The sequence below is a fragment of the Megalops cyprinoides genome, chromosome 25 (assembly GCF_013368585.1).
Source record: "Megalops cyprinoides isolate fMegCyp1 chromosome 25, fMegCyp1.pri, whole genome shotgun sequence".
Classification (NCBI taxonomy): Eukaryota; Metazoa; Chordata; class Actinopteri; order Elopiformes; family Megalopidae; genus Megalops; species Megalops cyprinoides.
Window position 1 is genome coordinate 13,559,764 of NC_050607.1, and position 16,452 is coordinate 13,576,215.

Below are 16,452 nucleotides of genomic sequence, written 5' to 3' on the forward strand. Positions count from 1 at the left end.
GCTTGTTATGTAGCAAACATAGCTGATTAGTTACAGAGCTATTTCTAGCTAAATATGGAAAAGTTACTCTGCTGTCTTTCTTAAATTAATAATAAATGGAGAGTCCATTGTTCTGTCTTCACGTATGCGTTATCGGACCATACAGCAGAAAGGCAACCTATGGTACCATAGCTCACCAGTTCCTAAGTTTAATCACTAACCATTCCTACTTATAGCAGCACAGCATGGTGCCGGTTGAGCAAATCACTATAAAGAGAGGCCTGAAAATTAAAATCCCAAATTGATGTTGGCATTTGTTTGGTCTGTTGGGGGCACACTGGGTCACTGTGCAAGCTCCTTAAAGCTGGCATAAATAGATGTTGTAAATAATGATCTACTTTATCAACTGTGTCACTGATGCATGGAAATGTACTCAGATGTCTCCGTTTCCGTGTCCTCTCTTTCCTTCATGCCCCTGCTGTGGCTTCACCCTCCACTGTGGCTCCACCCCTTGATATACCTCTGTTCCTGCCGTGGCTCCACCCTCCACTGTGGCTCCACCCTCTGATATGCCTCTGTTCCTGCTGTGGCTCCACCCTCCACTGTGGCTCCACCCCTTGATATACCTCTGTTCCTGCCGTGGCTCCACCCTCCACTGTGGCTCCACCCTCTGATATGCCTCTGTTCCTGCTGTGGCTCCACCCTCCACTGTGGCTTCACCCTCTGATATGCCTCTGTTGCTGCTGTGGCTCCACCCTCTGCTGTGCATGTGCCCCCGTTGTGGCTCCTCCCCCTGCTCTGACCCCGCCCCCTGCAGAGGCGTGTATGATGACTGCAAGGCTATGGCCAGCGAACCCCTCGAAGGCTTCCATGAAGTGAACCTGGCTTCTCCCACGACCCCTGACCTGCACGGCCTCGGGGAGCCCCGCACGCCAAAGCACAGTGCCCTGCCCAGCGCCTTGTACCGCACGCCCTCCCTCAACTCCAGCCCCTGCCCGCCCAACGCCCTGCGGGCAGACCAGCTGCCCACCCAGCCGGTCTACTCCGCCCCCAGACACCTGGGCAGCGAGGAGCCTCACAATGGCAGGTGGGCTCCCCCAGAGGCACCGGAGGGCTAGGTCATATTCAGAGCTCCATTAGCGACAGAGCGGGCTCCCATGGAGAGGAGTTTGGGGATTCTGTCTAGATGTATAAAACAAATGAGTTAGTGAACATGAAACATTAATTTTATTCAAACACCAGGGGTATTTCAGAGTCGGTGGCTAAAGTGGAGCCTTTCAGTTGAATTAAAATGACATAACTAGGACCTCCTCTTTATGATTATTGCACAGTCAACAGTAGTTTCTGTCACTTTTTTTTTCCACTTCCTGTAAAGCGAAGTACAGGACACACAGTAATGAGCACAGAAAGTACAAAGGGTAAAGCCAGTATTTAACTGTCTTGGGAGGCAACCTTTTGTTGACTTACAATATTTGTTACAGCTTTTTATCTAACAAATCAGCTAGGTGCTGTTACTAACTCTAGTACTAGACCTACCAAGCTAGTTATTTAGGCTGCTGACCATTTTCCTCCATGGAAAATCGGTTATCCAGTTAGCCTCCTGTGGTAGCACGTAGTTTACCAACCTGATGTTGTTAGTATTTATCAACCTCATATATCACTGCTTGCGTTTTTTCCTTGCTGTCTTAAGATTTCTGAAGCTAGCCAGCTAGCTATTGATGGGGGTCTTGTTTCTTTGTACAGAATAACTTGATCATAGTTCCCGTTGTCTGCTGTAACTGGACTTGATTCATTTAACGCTATCTTTCTGCAAATTTCTAGGAGCATGTTGACATGTAGAGTGTTACAAAGGAAGCTATTATGCCGCGTTTGTTTTCCTCAACAAACCTTGCTCTGTGTCATTACGTCTGCTAAGCAACAGAATTTTAACGTCGACGGCGACGATGTTGACACGCCTGCTGTGTCTCCGCAGCGTCCCAGGGTTGGATATCCAGACTTCAGCCTCTGGCCCCGCCTCCGCCACAGGCTCTGCCCGGCTGGAGGCGGAGTCCGCCGAGGGTGTGGTCCTAAGCAGCGAGGAGGGGGAGGACCCCCTGACCCTGAGCACCGATAGCCTGTCCCACCTCAGGAGCCCCTCAGTGATGGAAGTAAGAGAAAAAGGGTATGAGAGGTTGAAGGAGGAGCTTGCCAAAGCGCAGAGGGTAAGGACTTTTCAACGTCGTGGCAAGAACCCGTTCGTACCGCTTTTATGTGCAGTCTGATGGTCACCTGTTTTATTCCACAGCTGTGTGCAGCTGACGTGTTTGAATTGCTATGAATTGTTATACAAAGTGTTTTTATAACATGTACTTTATGTTCAGTTTCAGATCCATTTTTCGTACTCCATTCATTATCATGTAAGCTTAAGCTGAAAAGGGATTGTTTGAGTTGTTCTGTAGAATATTAAAACTCAGGGTAAGTGTTTGGTTTGACATTTCAAGCGTCTCTACATCTGCCTTGTAAGGGCCATTAAATAGGTGTCTCCTGGGAAGAGTCTGATTGTAGAGGAGTAAGAATGTGCCCATGCAGATTTTACAAGGTGCTGGTTGCCTAGTGAAGTTGTAACTGATTCCTTTAATTATTGATAAACTCACACCAGCCCTGCTATGAGTTAATATGGGGGGAAAAAGAATTTCGAGTAACGGAGTACGTGGAAACCTCTTGCTTTCCCATGGTTGGTCCAAGCAAACGCTTTCCACAGGATTCATGTTCAAATACTTGTTTTTTTTTTCTGGAACCTTACAAATTCATTTCATGCTCCATTTAGGTAAATGTCACGACGGTTGAACTGCAGATAATTTTCAAGGATCAGCCGTGGATGTTCTGATGTCCTTGTATGCTTATATAATCTATAGAATCTGCATCTATAGAATTGAGTATAGATGCTTTAATGGAAAAGCAGTGGTTGTTGTTTTGTGGAGTATCCCCCACTGTTGTATTTTTAGCCTGATGCTGCCGCTTCCAGCTTGAATGAGTGAGAGTTCTCGCTGTGCTCACAGCATGGAGCCAGATCTGCCCTGGAGCCAAAATGGCTCCTTTTAATTCCCTAATCTTGCAGTTGGTGACTCGTACAATGGTATGGTTTAGTGGAACATTTCTGCCGGTCAGAGATGAGCCATCTTGCAGCACCTCCTTTTTAATTTGTGTGTTGGTTTGTTTTCTAGAGGAGCTTGAACTGTCAAAACATATCCAGGGATGTAGAGATGGATTCTGTCATCCCTCCAGGTCACTGGGCTAATTGCAGCCGTCCTCGCACTTTGCCTGAACAGAAATCCCAGCTGGAGAGGTGTGGGAAATGAGAGACGGCCATCCTTCAGGGACTTGCAATAGGCATAGATATCTTTAGACACAGCTGGGTCTGTGTCCCCCCCCAGGCACTGCTTATGAAATCAACCAGGGAGGAGAAGGTTATTACGGTAATGGCCTTATTACAGGAGCAATCTGACCGGATTTGATTGACAGTTGCACAGAATTATCAAGATCGAAGTAGAGTGGTTGTGGGAAATATGGGGGCGCTCAACTGTCATGTCAGCAGCAGGAATAATACACACATCTGTAAGCACAAAATAACAATGATGATTTATTGTTTTGCGTGTATCTTACATTTAAGATACATTTTGTTATGTTTTGTTATGGGTAAGCACATAAAATAGCACTCACACTGCAAGACGCAAACATTAATAGTAAAGTTATATGAAATTACGGGCTGTGGGTCTGTCATTGAAAAGGCAATTTGTGCAGAGAGAGGATCTGATGATTCCGTGCACCTCCACAGCTCTGACATTCCGTGTGACCTCACAGTGACCCATTATGACCTCACAATATTCGCCTGTGACCTCACGGTGACTTCTGCCTGAGGGGGCCAGATGCACACACACTGTGTTGCAGAAGCTCAGGTCCCCTGTCACAGTGTCATTGAAACATCTTCACTGGCCTTGCCAGCTGCCGCTATTCCCCGAACAACCATCAAAAAGCCCTCAGTGGGAAATGAGCTTTCACAAGGCTCTGGATTATCCACATAAATCTAGACGGATCCTGTATATTAAGGCCAAGGAGGCATGCTGCTTTCTGTTTCCACCTCCTAATGTTGCAATCTCGGATAAGGGGTTTCGAAACTAAAGCATTCTTGCTGTGCTGTTTATTTTTTCTCCACAAATGTCCCCCTCAGCGCTTGCCAGAAATTCTCCATCTCGAACAAGATGGTGTCTTTTGTCAGCTCGCGCCTCCCTCTTTACGTGCTGAGAAACCCACACACAGCTGAGCGGAGTGGGCCACAGCAGAAAGAACAGGAACCGCGAGCTCTGGCTGCTCACACTGCAGGGCAGCTCTGTGTCTGTACTGCCTGCTTGAGTGAGTGTGTATGTGTGTGTGTTGTTGCACATGTGTATGTGCTTGCCTTTTTTGTTTGTGCATGCGTGTGTGTGTGTGTGTGTGTGTGTGTGTGTGTGCTTGTGTGTGTGTGTATGTGTGTGCGCATGCGAGCGTGTGTACATGAGTTTGTATGTGTGTTTGTGTATGCGCTTGTGTGTGTATATTTGTTTGTCCGCATGCGAGCGTGTGTACATGAGTATGTGTGCGTACGCTTGTGTGTGTATGTGTGTGTGTACACTTGTGTGTGTCTGCATGCGAGCGTGTGTACGTGAGTGTGTGTGTGTATGTGTGAACGGTGAAGTGCACACGGGGAATGTAGGTTAATCCTCAGATCAGGGCAGCAGCCCTTTAGGGGGAGGGGCTCACTATGACTGACAGGCATACATTTATCACCCAGTTAAGGCAGTGGCAGCCCAGCCTGGAATGTGACAGGACGGCCACCGCCCAGTTAATGCGTAATCTTTCCATAACGTTCCCATAACACTCAGCTCATTCAGCACTCATTTTTGCAACGTGGTTATGCTGAAATAATATTTAGGAAGCGTAATTCCATTATGTGTGAGCTGGGTCCCTGGCTGGGACACACTTTCATAGGGCCATCTGACACCCTTATTACAATCAGCAGTAGCGTGTTCCTGTTTTGTTTCCTAATATTAATATTAATTCCTAATATTAATTAGGATATTAATATTATAATTCCTAATATTAATATTAATATTAAGCTTTATGAATCGAGATAGTCAGCTCTTTAATTTGAGTCCAATCAGCTCGTGTAATCTGATATGTTTTAATTGATAATGAGCCGTGGACCTGAACTGATTTGATAGAAAATGGCCTCCGTGTGGTGCATTGGCCAGTGTCCAGGCTCCAGCATGTGGTCTCTGCGTGACTAACGAGGGAGAGACGAGGGCCTTCTGCAGACACTCACTCCTCTGTCCTGGAACTGCCTGACCCGCTCAACCAGAACGCAGCATCTAGGGGTGGCCAGCGATTTACCCAGCGTCCCCTGGGCCAGCGCTGGTTGGAGAGATGAAGGGGGTGGAGGAGGAGAGGAAGAAAGAGACGACGCAGAAAGTGAGAGCGGGAGAAAAAGAGAGGGGAGGAACGTGAGAGAAAGAGGACTGGGAGAGAGAGGTATTGCAAGAGGTGGACGGGGTGGTTGGAACAAGTGAGAGAGAGGAGATGGAACAAGAGGTCAGAGCGAGAACGAGAGAGGGCCAGATTTCGGGTTTCGTTAATCCCTGCTTGATGTAACAGGCAGAGGCAGGGTGCAGGCAGGTGCTGGTGAAAGAGCAGACTCAGATGCTGGGGTCAGCGTGGCCTTTGAGCCTGGCCTGCTCGCACCATGTGACCTGCCAGACTTTTTTTTTTCCCCTAGTTGTGTTTGTTTACCAAATGACTCCACCCGAAGGCATTTCACAACGCATAAGCCTCAAAGAGGAGTCTGCATCCGTTGCCATGACGATGACCCTGAAACCACAAAAGGTTGCCTTGGGAGTGTGCAGATGAGGTCTGTTAACCTTCCACCAAAAGAAGCCTGTGGACACCCGCTGCTCTGTGGCATGAATAATGCTCCAAGAAAACACGCTAGGTGGAGTTTCTATAAGGAACAGGTTTGAATTCCTAGAGACAATTAGACAAAGAAAAGGCTGGACCTGCTGCTGCTGTGGCAGTGACAGGTTAGCACGCTCGGTGCTTCCCCGGGCTGCAGCAGGACTGCGTTCCACCCGCTTAGAAATGCACGCTGGCAGCACAATGCGAGCTCTCTGCTGAATGTACGGTATGTCAGAGGGGTGTGGCTCCCGGCGAGTTACGTCAGCGGCCATGAGTGTACAAAAAAAAAAAAAAAACAAGCCATGGAAACTTCGCCATTGTGACAGGCCGCTGCGGACGCCGTAACCGACGCACTCAGCAGAACCTGACAAAACAGAGAAATGAAAAGATGTGCACTAAGCAGAAAACGCAGCAAAGACAAAAACCGCTAAGAGGAATGAACTGTGGGAACACAGAACTCAACAAAGCACCCAGACCAAAGGCGAAACCTCCTGCACAGGTCCAGCTGATTGCAGAAAAGCGGTTTTCTTTGCCTGTTGGACAGGGGGAAGGTGTAGTTAATATTCACATCGGCCATTCTTTGACTTTGGTGAAACCTTTAGCTTTTTTTTAAAGCAGAGTGGCATCTGAGGCTCAGCAGTGTACTGCCCTGAGTGGGGTTAGAAAGTTCTCCTTGTGACCTTTCTCGTTATTTAGTAGTGATGTCTGTGCCTAAGTCCAGAAGAGGAGGGGGTTGGGTGGGGGGGCAGGGGGTGTTCAACCCCTCCCCCAGTCTCTAATGAAGTGAGCTTGTTACTTGTGTGTGTGTGTGTGTGTGTGTGTGTGTGTGTGTGTGTGTGTGGCTTTGGGCTGGTGTGGTGGTGTCCCAGTCATGCCAGTAAATTGAATCTCAAGCTGAATTTGATTTGACCCCTCCGTACACGCTGGCCCAGTTTCCCTGAGCAGGCCGTGGAAGTGTCGTCTTCAGCTTTTCCCTGAAGTCTCCCAAAAGTTCCCCTGGACTGCACTTACTACAAAAACACCTCCCGTAGCAGCACCGTTGTTGACTGAATAATAATGCAAAATCATATTCATAATTGACTAATGAACCAGATGTTTGTTCGTTTTTCCCCTCATGTTACAGATGTTGTGTTCACAGTATGCTTTTGTGTGCAGTGTTCATTTGCTCGGAGAATATTGAATGTGACATTGTTCATTTGTCAGACAATGAATGAAGTGTGTTATAAGTAATATAACACAGTCTTTAAATTCCAGCCATTGGGTCTGATTCACAAGAGATCCAGAAGAACTTGGCAGTGAAGTGAAGCCTGGAGGTTTTGTGTACTTTCTAAAAGAGCTCCCCCTTGTGGTGCTCTTTAAAAAAAAAAAAACTTTAAACACATCCATAAGCCATGCTGTACAGCTTTTTTAAGTTTTACATTTTTTTTTCGGCAGAGAAATAAGGCACCTTTCTTTTTTATTTTGTTCATTTTATTTCGTTTTTGAAGGAACTTAAGTTAAAAGACGAAGAATGTGAAAGGCTATCTAAAGTAAGGGACCAGCTCGGGCAAGAACTGGAAGAACTCACAGCTAGCCTGTTCGAGGTTTGTTCGGATTCTTCATCAACCCGAGCCACAGAGCTGTCTGTAAATGAGCACTTAGAGTCTGGACACTTTTCAAAAAGGCATTAAGCAATGCGACTGATTTAACACATCATCACGCTGCCCAACGCCGGTGGTGGACAGTGCCAACCAATGACAAAGCAGCACTTGAAGGTTCTGGCGGGGTCTGCTGTAATGCATTGGTTCAGAATTTCCACATGCTGAAAATCAGTTGACAGTAAAACTTTAGACAGTGAAGTGTGACATGGCTTCTACTGCAGTAATGTGGTCAGTGTGTTCTCACACAACAAAAATTACTCATGAAATTCTGACAATGCAATACATGAGGTGGCATGTAGGCCAAATATTTATCAACATACCAATTCCTCGTATATTTATATCTTATTAGACTAAAAACACCGAATGTAGGTTACAAATGTGACAACAGTAAGCCTTCCACTAAAAATGTATCCCAATAATTTCAACAGATTGAAAAATAGTTTTGTCACTTCAATCTGGATGTTATTTCATCTGTATTAACGGATTAAATAATTCTTACCTTCATCCAGGCAGTTATTGTTCTCCGGTCTCTCAAAAAATATTTCATTAAAATTCCATTTTGGAATGATCTGTTACTGATAGAATTGACAGGACAGATTTTGAAAAGTTCCACAAGGTTCCACCATGCCTCCAGACACCAGCAACCAGGTCCACCACCAGTGTGTGCTAAATCAGTCAGCGAGCTCTATGCTGTTGAAGTCCTTAGTTTTTCCCTGTGATTGAAAATGTTTGGCTTTTTTCCCCTCCTCCTAGCTTAACATTTTTCCCCCTTCTCTCTCTCTCGCTCTCTCCCTCCTTCCCGCTCTCTCTGTCTCTCTCCTGTTTCAGTGCTCTTGTTCTTAAAGGCCCTGACTAACGCTTCTCTGGGGGTGCCCTCTGTAGCAGGCTTGGCTTGTGTTGGGGTGTTGATGTGGAGCAGGGTGGTGCATTCTGGGAAGGGGGCGGGGTTGAGAGCGGGGATTGTCGGGGATCTGACCTGTCACGCCCCTGCAGGAGGCCCACAAGATGGTGCGCGAGGCGAACGTGAAGCAGGCGACCGCCGAGAAGCAGCTGAAGGAAGCCCTGGGGAAGGTGAGGGAAAGGGGGCACCTATTTTAAGGTTCACAGAGCCTCGCTTACCTGTTACTACAGCTTTCTGAAGCTAGATTCTGTCCTTAAGCACTGATCCATTATCTTTTCCCGCCTTGCAGTTTTTAGGGTTAGGGGCGGGGTAAGCTGATCTTCTGTTGTTTGTTCCAGAGAAATGGGCTCCAGAGCCAAACACACTCTCAGTTCCAAACAGTGTCTGTAAATGGAGTTTCATGTGAAGTGGTTAATAGGACTCTGATTCTAGAATCTAGAATCACAGCAGCTTCTATTGACGGTAATGGATTTAGAAGATTCTAATTCGGGCCCCTCTGAAATGGCTGCATGGCCCTCGCACATTCATCCACTGCTTGTAATTAATAAAGGGTCCCAGTCATATTGCGGTTGGCAGCTGGACCAGCACTAATGGAGCAGGAGAGAGACTCAGAGAGACTCGGACTCTGCTGTAATGAGTGGTTTATGTGCAGAGGGTCAGGCCTGGGTGGCCATGTGCTGCAGTGGCGTTTGATGGGGGTGAGTGCTCTGTACCAAAGGCACCTTTCAGACCAGTCATTGAGTGCCGCTAATCCAGACTTCCAAGTGGAATCATGGACACAGTTCATGGAGCTGCCAGTGAAGTATAGTACACACTAGCAGTCTGTATTTTTTAACTTTGCGTATGTATGTGCTCTCCCACTCTAATGTTTTTTTGTGTGGATAGAAGCTTAACTCCATTTCCCTACTGTAATGATGAGAGTAGCACTGCAGACCTGTATGAGGAGTGTCTCTCCTATACTCAGGCTCCCTGTAATAAATAGATAAAAAACAGATATTAATAAACAATATTAGATAAGGAGTGATAGCAGTTAGTGAAACTCTACTGCAAGTGTCCTACTCACTACGGTGTCTGTAATTTGGCCTCCAGATTGACGTGCTCCAGGCGGAGGTGGCGGCTCTGAAGACCCTGGTGCTGTCCACCTCCCCCACCTCGCCCTGCAAGGACATGCCTCCGGGCCCCAAGGCCCCCTTCAAGAAGGGCCACGCCCGTAACAAGAGCACCAGCAGTGCCACGCTGGGCAGCCAGCAGGAGTTCAGCGTCACCCAGCCCATCGTCCGCGACTGCAAAGAGGTACCAGCTCCGCCCCAATATGCCCTATGCATCCTCTCACCTTCATGCCACACCTCCACTTCCTGCCTTGCCCCAGCTCTGGCCACGCCCCCTCACCATTCCCCTGCTGCCTCCAATCAGAGCTGTTTGTATTGAGCTATAGAGGTATTGCCCCACCCCTCTCCACCCTCTACTTTTTACTCATAATGAGTAAATGGTAATGGTAATGAGTAATGGTGTTTGGTTTACACTTGGATGAAATAATTATAGATCAGTCGTATAAAGTTCTGTGCTTGGCACAGAAGCTCTGCCCTAGAGTGAATTACTGTAAGGACAAAAAATATGTCAGTCAGCCCATGCCAGCTGAGCTCATTGAAGTTGAATTCACACTCTCTTGTGAGTGTGCTGCATTGGTCTGTGGTCATTATTATGTCCTTTAGCTCATATGGTATTGATTAAGCCTGTCTAATTGTCACTCTCACTGGTGATCGAGTGGAGTTCAGGAGGATAAAATGTGCTGGGAGGGAGATTTCAGTCTCAAGCCGGAATATTTTTTGCCCATTTCGTTACAAGCGCAGACTCATGTTACATCTTGTGTCTCTGTTATAGCAGAGCAGTTTAGCTTTGTGTGAACGTGCCGTGTGTATCAGCGCTTCTGCGCGCAGGGTTGCAGTGCAAAGGCAGGCAGTGATTGGTGCGTCCCAATCCGTCTCTGCTGTGCTGAGCTCTCACTCCTGTGTCCTACCTCACTTCCTGTGCCCCACACTGCCTCCCGGCCTCCGTTCCCAAGCCTAGAGGCCACTGTTGTACGCTGGCTCTCAGTCTGACTGGGCTGGAAGCATAGCGCTGTTCTGTCGCTCGCATCTCCCATGAGTTATCTCCCATCAGCCCCTTTGTCAAATACGTGATTTATGGCGTGCTTGGCCCAGCCAGTTTATAAAACTCTGGGTATTTCCTCCACCTGTTTGCATTGGCTGGTTAATCGCGGGATCGGTGGCCGTGTGTCGAGGACGGCTTCCTCCTTCCTGGTGTGACGTCTGTGCCTCTGCGGCCGGAGCTCTTCCTGGTGGGCAGAGTTCATGCAAAGTCTCCTGGTTTCATAACGGCCCTTATCAGAATCGCTTGCGGGCCTTATCATGGCCCTGGTTTCAGCCCTGATAAGTGAGATGCTGTTTTGTGGTGACCTGAATCACAGTAAGTGTTCCGCCCCCCCCGGTTTCTCCTGCGCTTATTTGCGGTGGTGCAGAAGCCAGCAGCGATTAAAAGGTGTTACTTCTGTCATTGAAACTCTATCTAATCCTATAGTGGCAGCTGCTCTTATGTGACTGTAACGCTGGTCTGCACTGGGCAGTGATTTATGATTTGCTTAAGTAATGAAGTGCATGTTTGTAATTGAGCTTGGGCTCAATTTGGGGTCAGCTGGACTCCAGGAAGGAATGCTGTGAAGTGGTGAATCGAGGAATGGAGTTCAGTTCAGTCCTGGACTCCACTGAGAGTGTCAGGTCACACTAATCTCTTGCTAGTGTTCATTTCCACATTTACATTTACATTTTTGCCATTTAGTAGACATTCCTGTCTAGAGTGACTTACAAAGTGTGAACACATTTATTTTTACATTGTGACATCCAGCATATACTTACATCCAGAGTGACTCCCAAAGTTAAATTGCCATGCGTGAAGTGCGCCCAGCAAAATGTTGGGTGTGTTCATGTTCATCACAGACAGCTCATTCCTCTATTGAAAGAGGTGAGTCTTCCAAAGGCCATGGGCATTAATAGTTTTCTGGCAGTGTGAGTTTATTTCTAGGCCACTATGACACTCCGGACTTCATGTGTGTATCTACATGCAGGTGTCAAAGTGGTCTTTGTGTCTGTCTGTATAGCAGTGCTCAATAACATAGCGTATCTCTTAATGAAGACACACTGCACTTTAATGAGTAAGTGTGTGATGTGCCTGTATGAAGAATGTGTGGACAGAGAGCAGCATATGTGTGGGTGCTTCTCGAGGTGGATAGTAATTGTGTGTGTGTGTGTGTGTGTGTTTCTCCAGGTGGACGCGCTGCTCTTCAGTGAGTTTAAGGCCTGGAGGGAGGATCCCACTCTGGAGAGGAGCTGCTCCTTCCTGGAGCGAATCTACAGAGAGGACATCTATCCCTGCCTCACCTTCTCCAAGAGCGAGGTGCCTGTCAGTCTGTCTGTTACAGTATTCCAGCCATCACTAGTGTGACAAACCAGTGGTTTTTCATCGTAGAAAAAAATAGATTAAAAATAAAAAATAGCTGAAACAAGCATTCAGCTGTTTCTGTCGGACATGTAGTTTTCTATTAGAGTCATCTCTTGTCCTATTACTGTATGTATATTGAGTTAAGCAGGGTGCCCCATGGAGGAGTTAGACTGATGTCATTAAAGCTGGCTGATGTCATAAAAGCATCTTCCCTGGCATTAATTATTCATGAGCTCCTGTGTGAGTGCAGAGGTCTGGCTCCGCCTTTAGCTATGAAGTTGATTGTCACACATCACCACTGAGAGCAGCTTACTGGGGATATGGGATAGAGATCAGCTCTAAGGAGTCATGCCAGTTGTGGAGATACTGGTGTCTGGGTATAAATTAGTTATACTCTACATGTGTAAAGGACAAAATAAAACAGCTACAGCATATGCTGTTTATAGAGGTGGTACACGTGTCCGTTTTATTTTTCTTGGATTCACTCAAGACAGTTATTTGTTGCCTTGCTGTGGTAAATTTAATTTTCTTATCTAATAAGTGAAATGTACAGAGCCTTGCAGTTTCCCCCCAGCCACCCTTTGAAATAAATGAAATTTTCTGCTACCATTTAAATGATAAATGTCTCCCTTGATTCAGTGTGCTGTACATTGATTGGTTTCTTTTCATCTCTATGTAACTAGTACGTCCAGTTTCTGTGTAGACTCAGGCTTTAAGACAAATATGTGCTGAGTTATATTTAAGGACTGCTGAAAGACTGGCCCGCCAAATTCTCTGTGTCTGAATATTTGATGACTTGAAAACATGCATTATTCAACTATGAAATCACGGAGTAAGAGGTGTCTCATGATTATTTCAGCACCTGTAATGTAAAATGTATAACCTAAGGGAAGGCTGTTTGGATGCCTTCTCTCCGTTACTCTGACAGCACCATCCTGAAAGTGCCAAGCAAGTGACAACCAAATTGCTATTGACAACAAATTTGCTGTGGTGAAAGCCGCAAGCACGGGTCCTTTGATGTGGTTGGGTGATTGTGTAATTATGCAATACACAGTACAGGGCTTGCTTGTCTTAGAATCGCATTCATTCTTAAACAGATATGTCTACCATCTGCCTGACCGTGGCTTCTTTCAAAACAATTGATGACCTTGAAAATGAGGACAAAATGTTTCCATCTCAGTGTGAAGTTGTCTCTTGTAGTCACCCATGCATATCGCTTGTTGCTATTGAAACTGTAAACTACAGCTTGTCCCTGCCTCTGTCGCTATCTGTAGCTTGATAGTGCCTCCTCTACTTCCCAGAATCTGTCGTCCTTTCCCATGATCCTCTCTCTCGCTCTGTGGTTTTATTATTTTATTTCCATGGTACTTTTATGATATATTTTTTTTTCCTGGTACCAGGCACAATTTCACCCTCTGTTGGCAAAAAGAGCACCTGCCAGTGTTGTTGACCTTAACCCTGTTTATCGCACAATGTCTTAGTCCTGTTGTGCTTAGGGTGTTTTGATACCACCCTCTAGTGGCAGGATGCTGGTACTGCAGCAGCTATGTTGGTTCAGTGATGACTCTGCTCTGTCTCTGTGTCCTAGCTGGCTTCAGCCATCCTGGAGGCAGTGGAGAGGAACACTTTGAGCGTGGAGCCAGTGGGCTTCCAGCCGCTGCCCGTGGTCAAAGCCTCAGCTGTTGAGTGCGGGGGACCAAAGTGAGTACACCCAGCAACATCTCGGAAACATTTTTGGAATGTTGTAGGAGCACTGTGTCTATGAAAAGGGCTCTGTGGCCAGGCCAAGCATCTCTGTGTGGCAAGGGAAATCCAGTGTTCTCCAGCCTTCTCCATTTCGTTGCCTGCACTGAAGGGTTACTGATTCTTTCGTTTTTGGTTTACAGTGGTGAAATGAGGCATGGGTGACTTTGAGCATGGGGAAGCGTTCCAATGAAACTGTCAGTCCTTTTCAATGTACTCCATTTTATCCATCTCTCAGTCTTGTTTAATTTAATTATTAACGAAGATTAAAAGTGCTTTTAGTTTTTTTTTTTTGTGGTTCCACTTAAATTCAAATCATGTTTTAAATTCAGTTTGAACTTGTCTGATCTTGATGGAATATTAAATGGGAACAAAAGCTCCCGAATGTTAAGCGGAATCACAAAGTTAAACCTGCAGGACCACTGAAGCGTAGCAAATTAAGCTTCCCAACTGTCAATTTGCTTTGCTGCCACGGCCTTGCTTAGCACATTGGATCCAAACTTTTTAATGTAAATTGTCTTAAACTCAATCAAAGGAAGCATAGCGAATCAGCAGAACTGTGGGCAAATTGGCTCCTCCCCCCCACTGAAAGAAACAAAAAAAATCTGATGTCCTAACGCAAGACGGCCCTCACTTTTACCCACGGTGCACTCTGCTGTTTCACCTCCTCACTCGTTTTCCAGCTCGGCCGCCTCCTCTTCATCATCTCCTCATCTCTCTTTTTCTTTCTGTTGTCTCCCTGTCCGGGCGCTTTAGTGGCCGAAGGTCTGAGATAGTCACGTAAGTGGCCTGATCTCTCTCTCTTTCTCTCTCTCACTTTCTCTGTCTCTCGTACCCTGCTCCTGCCATTTGCTCTCTGCAGACCCCAGGTCTCTCTCTCTCACTGTGTTCTTAGCAGGGGCATCGTTGAGGTTGGGTGGGTGGGTGGGGGTTGGGGGTTGTATGGGTGTGGTTTGGTAGTCATAGAAACAATTAGTGCCTAAGGATGTATAAACACTGAATTTTAGTGAGTTAGTCTGCCTGCTTGTTTTCAGTGTGTGGTTTGAAAATGGTCTTTGCGGTGCTGTAGTGGTATCTGAGTCCCTGGAATTTGTCCAGAATCTTAGTGTCTACTCAGTTGTGTTGGAAGATAAAAGCAGTTTGTCTTTCACAGACACTGAGTACCTTGGTCTAATAACTCAATCACACATGTGGAAGGAAAATCGTGTTCATTGAATGTGTAATGTTTAGCCCTGGTTTAACAAGCACCTGTGAAATATCCTACTGTTGAAATACTGTGTAAGAGCTCTGAGTAAGTGTCTTAGGATATAAAGATGTGACTTAGACTTTAATCCGTAGAGCCCCAATGCCATGATGAGAATACTCAGTCAAAACCCATGCCCTGTAGTCCTGAATGTGTCTCTCTCTGTCCGTTTCTGTCTCACTCTGTCCTGCTCTCTCTTTCACTGGTCCTGTCTCTCTCTCTCTCTCTCTCTCCTCCTCTCTCTCTGCTCACAGAAAGTGCGCTCTCAGCGGCCAGACCAAAACCTGTAAGCACAGAATCAAATTCGGAGACTCCAGCAACTACTACTACGTGTCTCCCTTCTGCCGGTACCGGGTGAGTCATTCACCAGAGGCCCGCCGGCCTCGCGGTGCTCCGCCTCTGAGTCACGCCGTGGTAGGGGACGCTTATCACTCCTCTCTTATTAATCCGTCCCAAGGTGCCTCGTGTAAGCTGCTGGTGATGGTCGTCGGTGAGCCGCTTGTCCTATTTGTCTGACGCACGTGGGCGCACGCCTTATTCTCTAGCGCGGTTCCTGTTAGCTTTATAACTCAAAGGCCAGGGTAGGACTCTTGGACAGGATGTGGAGGTAGAGCGGACTCGTCTCCTGAAGTTGGCTGTTTAGAGCACAGCTGTGGTGCTTTTGAGGAGCGTAGTTAACCTCACATGGCGCCTATGAAAACTTTTGTAGAAACACGTGCACCCCTACAGTTCCTTAAGAGCAATGAAAGTGAGAGTGGCCATTCATAAATAGGTAACAAGTTAACAATGTCAGCAACATTGTCTTCGCATTGTCCCAAACGAGGGTAAAACCCCCCCCCACCCCCCCACATAAAAACGAACAGGCCTGCAAAACGGCGTGAGGCCACCGCGTGTCACATCAGCACGTGCAGCTGGAGAGAGCTCCGGTCCCTGAGCCCCAGAGGGCCGCGGAGATGAAAGGAGGGCAGGCTGCCAGGCCAGCCAGCGTGGGGGAAACGCTCTGCCTCTCCGTCCGGCATCACAGCGGACGCCCCAGGGGTCCTCGCTGTTTGCTGAGTAGATTTATATTGCTGTGATCAAGTTGCAGATGCTGGAGTCCTTCAGCACAGCCACTTTATTGCCTGGTGGTAAATCTTTCCTGGAAGTGCAGGGCTGTGTGGAAATAATCCAACTGTGAGCTGACATAAAAATTTTTTTTTTTTTTTTTTTTTTTTTTTTTGGTTGAAGCGAAATGAAAGAACTAGCATCTGGAGTTGGCCCAAAAAGAGGGGGCAGGAAAAGGAGGAGGTTGTAGGCTTTTAAGGACTGACACTCACTGTTTCTGAAAAAATTCAAGAACTAGTTTGCTGTTGCACTATGCAGTATTGGTGGCATTCATATATACATGCTTTGTTCTCTGTGAAAACCTTATTACTAATGTATAAACTGTTGCTGTGGCAACAGGTGTTTATCATCATGGCAGTAAAGCTATTTGAATGTGACATTCA

The 16,452-nt window shown here is 46.7% G+C and overlaps 1 protein-coding gene across 5 annotated transcripts in view; it reads left to right on the top strand.

Moving 5' to 3' along the window:
• LOC118771832 (RAB3A interacting protein (rabin3)) overlaps positions 1-16,452 on the top strand; it is a 32,258-nt gene that overhangs the window by 13,695 nt on the left and 2,111 nt on the right. For 3 of the 5 annotated variants that reach the window (XM_036519921.1, XM_036519919.1, XM_036519920.1), the window contains exons 3-11: positions 797-1,066; positions 1,952-2,180; positions 7,431-7,526; positions 8,577-8,654; positions 9,574-9,777; positions 11,806-11,934; positions 13,568-13,680; positions 14,479-14,502; positions 15,220-15,319. In XM_036519921.1, the coding sequence (XP_036375814.1) occupies positions 822-1,066; positions 1,952-2,180; positions 7,431-7,526; positions 8,577-8,654; positions 9,574-9,777; positions 11,806-11,934; positions 13,568-13,680; positions 14,479-14,502; positions 15,220-15,319 (1,218 nt within the window). In that variant the 5' untranslated portion in view covers positions 797-821. The remainder of the gene's footprint in view (positions 1-796; positions 1,067-1,951; positions 2,181-7,430; positions 7,527-8,576; positions 8,655-9,573; positions 9,778-11,805; positions 11,935-13,567; positions 13,681-14,478; positions 14,503-15,219; positions 15,320-16,452) is intronic. The other 2 variants (XM_036519923.1, XM_036519922.1) reach the window with 2 other exon arrangements.